At 38.8% G+C, this 3,572-nt stretch overlaps 1 protein-coding gene across 1 annotated transcript; it reads left to right on the forward strand.

The window, feature by feature from the left end:
* The first annotated feature begins 140 nt into the window (after positions 1 to 140).
* LOC307026186 (cystatin-B-like) lies at positions 141 to 1,709 on the forward strand. Its single transcript, XM_079661370.1, has 3 exons — positions 141 to 265; positions 347 to 448; positions 1,377 to 1,709. The coding sequence occupies exons 1-3, from the start codon at positions 188 to 190 to the stop codon at positions 1,506 to 1,508; spliced, it is 312 nt and encodes a 103-aa protein (XP_079517496.1). The 5' UTR covers positions 141 to 187; the 3' UTR covers positions 1,509 to 1,709.
* Positions 1,710 to 3,572: the final 1,863 nt, after the last annotated feature.

Raw genomic sequence — 3,572 nt, forward strand, 5'->3', positions numbered from 1 at the left:
TTTAGATAACATTGAATCAGAAATAATCAGAACTCAGGATCATGTGAGGGTTGTGGATACACCTGCAGCTCCACCCAGCATGAAGGAGTATCCAGGTGTGGGCTCTCTGTATAAATACATGCATGCATTTGATAAAAAGTCAAAACACTTGTGACACTTGACAGTTGACTAACTTCTCTTAGTGACAATGGCAGATCAAGTTATTTGTGGAGGATGGACCGAGACACAGGACGCTGATGAGGACACTCAGAAGATTTGTGATGCGGTGAGTTCTCAATCTACGTTCATTCTTCACAAGCTCCACAGACTACCCTCTGGTCTGGCCTAATGATACATTTTTACACAGGTGAAGGATCAAGTGGAGCAAAGAACCAACCAAAAGTATGCGGTGTACAAAGCAGTGAAATTCCGTTCACAAATTGTGGCAGGAATAAACCTCAGCATAAAGGTAAGGAATATTGGGATTTATGAAAAAAAAGTGTGAAAGCCTCAGATAGCGTGTTTGTCTTTATATCATTGTGACGGAGCGTATCACATGAGTGACTGACTCCGCCACTGACAGCCAACACACACACACACACACACACACACACACACACACACACACACACACACACACACACACACACACACACACACACACACACACACACCCCAAACATGTCGGAGAAAAGACGGAGGCGCATCACTTCCGTGTTTTAAATTCATGCTATGCAATTTCTTATTTATTTTACGCTTGTTAATTATGGGGAATGATTATGTTTAAGAGGTGGTTAACCTGTTTATCTTTGGGTCGGATTTTTATGTTGAAATGTGGTTTGGAGTTTAATTGTTGTCACCTGTTGACGGTAAGCCTGGTGGGAGGGGCTATGGGTTAATAAGGGACGGGGTTGGCCCTGGAAGGGTCACTCCGAGAATGTTGCAGAGAAGGCAACAACTGATCACGTTTACTCTCCGGGAGTGATGGACGGTCTGATTTGGACGTTTTTGTTTGTTTGTCTAAGTAGTGCTGGTTTGCTATTTATTTTTTTGCTGTTATAAATAAAGTTTTTTGGATCTTAAACAACCGACTAAGCCTATGTATCTAATGGACGAATAGAACCCCATCACAATCATATACAAGATGAATCAATTCATGAACCAAATACATTACTGACAGAAACTCCCTCTGTAGGGAAGACAGGGATTTTAGCCTTTGCAGACTACATGCACTAAAACCTATAGAACATACAGGACAGAGACAAAAACCCAAAAAGCAGAATAGGGCTCTTTAAATCTAATGCAGGTCCAATTCATCGCAGGACAGTTTACTCCAGTTTGACAGAAGCTTCACATGAATCAGATTTATATTTATATTTTCCCTCTCTTTCCTGCAGGTCTTTGCTGGAGAGGAGGACTACATTCATCTGAGGGTTTTCCAACAACTTCCTTGTTATGGAGGAAAGGTTGAGCTGGTCAACGTTGAAGAGGGAAAAACCAAACATGACCCCCTCGGCCCTTTTCCTTAACGTTGACATGACCTTTTTCAACAGTGTAACACTTAAAGGCAGCAGTCTGATATTAAAAAGCTCTTCTTCTTTATCCTGAAATGATTAAACAATGATTTTGAATCTGTCACACAGGGATACTGATATTTGGTGTTGGGTAGCAGAAAGTTGAACGCATTTCCTTTTAAATAAATAATAAAGAAAGCATTACAAATCTCAAAATGTGTCCTCTGGTTCTTGTGTGTAGCGTTTGATTTTCTTCAGTGAAGTCTGATTTCTAAAATAGTTTTAATCTTGGCTGGAATAAATCCTTATAAATGATAAAAAGGTAAGCCTTTAGTTTTTACGCATCTTAAAACAGATAAAGATACTCATGTTGAGTTTTGATTACAAAAACCAGGAAACATGTTTCACTCTCAGTTACTTGATATGTGCCTCTAAAGAGGAAAACAGGTTTCACACATTGTTCAGATTTAAGAAAGTGACTGCCAACTTTCCTGAGTGAAGCCAAAGATAACTGTTATTTGTTATTGATTATTTTATTTTAATATAAAACTATGTATAAGAAAATACTTTTACGCTGGAGAAAGAAGTGCATTTTATACATTTATTTGTATTTTTGCCTGAACAACAATTTGGAAAGGATTTCTTCAGAAATGAACCAAACTCACCTGGGTCATGTGAGGGTTTTGGATTCACCTGCAGCTCCAGAGGCTTTACTTGAGCACCAAAACATTATTGTCAAAATACTTCATCACAAGTAGAAAGTCATGCATTCAAATGTTACTTTGATAAAAAGGAGAAAGGGTTATCAACAGTTATCAGGTTATCATTTAGGGTGTAGGGGGCGGTTTGGGAATGGGCCTAAAGCACTGCAGTCTCTTCTCCTAAATCCTTTTGAATTCTCCTATCCACTATCCCTTAACCCCGTGACGTTTCACTCAGAGGTCAAGGAATAGGAGATAGGGTTAGAATTTAGGAGCTGATTTTTAACGCAACCCCAGTTTGTCATCGATGACGTCACTGGCCCAAAACGATACAAGCCTCGATACAAGCGTCACAAGAAGCTTCGGGGATTACTCAACGCACGCTCCGAAGCCTCGGCGCAATACGTAACATCACTACGTAGAATCTTCTTTGTAATTTGGATGTTTCCACTTGAGTAACCTCAATGGTATTGAACAAATGTGTTGTTCAAGGTAGTGATGAATATCATTTAGTTCCAATTTAGTATAGATTATGGTGGTCATATTTGTTCACTTTAATGTGCAAATAATATAAGTATTACTTTAATGTGCAAATGCTGTAATCAGTTTGTTTCACCTTTTCTACTAGAACCATTGGCAACAGCTACCATCCCACCAACTGAATACCCTGATAAATAAACCCTGGTGTTTTGTGGCTCCATTCTGAACATTTATCTCCAACAACAGTGTTACACCAGATGGAGCTCATGTCAGGATTTCTTGATCATGATAGCCTTGGATAGAGTGGGATTAAGATTACCAATGTCTTTATGCCATCATTTACTGCAAACAAAGAGATCTCAAAATGTTTTAAGGCTACTTCAAAAATCGGTACCTTAATTGACTCAGCCAATGCCTACAACAAAAAACAGTATGCCATTACATACCTTTTATAAACATTTTTATAAAACGGACAAGTCAAATCAAGCAATCTGATTGGTTCTTAGCCGTAATATACTGAGCGTATACCATGGGTAGAATTGTAAATTACTTTTCACAACAAGTCAGTATCCCTCCGCGTCTGAGAAAAACAGTATACCGTTGGGCTGAAAAGCAAACTGCCTGCAGTGCTTCGCGTCGGGCCGAACCACGCCCCTTAGCTGTGATATAATGAGCATATACCACGGCCTGTCGTGAGCTATTGCTTAAGTATTAGTTTGAACTCATTTTAATTATAAACTGCGGTTTTGCTTATTCTGTTATTTTCTGTCTTTATTTGTTTCACCGATTGAGATGTAGTGACCCCTCACTTTGCTGTATTGTAAAACAAGGATTCATAAGATTAAACAAAAAATGAGAAAAATTCATACAACACAATCAACACATTTTGAAAATGTCA

The sequence above is a fragment of the Notothenia rossii genome (assembly GCF_949606895.1).
Source record: "Notothenia rossii genome assembly, chromosome: 12".
Taxonomy (NCBI): Eukaryota; Metazoa; Chordata; class Actinopteri; order Perciformes; family Nototheniidae; genus Notothenia; species Notothenia rossii.

What these genes read in the sequence shown, in the direction of transcription:
- LOC307026186 (XM_079661370.1), top strand. Translation starts at nt 188, where the DNA reads ATGGCAGATCAAGTTATTTGTGGAGGATGGACCGAGACACAGGACGCT. An exon ending in CTCAGAAGATTTGTGATGCG is followed by an intron (nt 266 to 346) that starts GTGAGTTCTCAA and finishes ATTTTTACACAG; the next exon opens with GTGAAGGATCAAGTGGAGCA. An exon ending in GAATAAACCTCAGCATAAAG is followed by an intron (nt 449 to 1,376) that starts GTAAGGAATATT and finishes TCTTTCCTGCAG; the next exon opens with GTCTTTGCTGGAGAGGAGGA.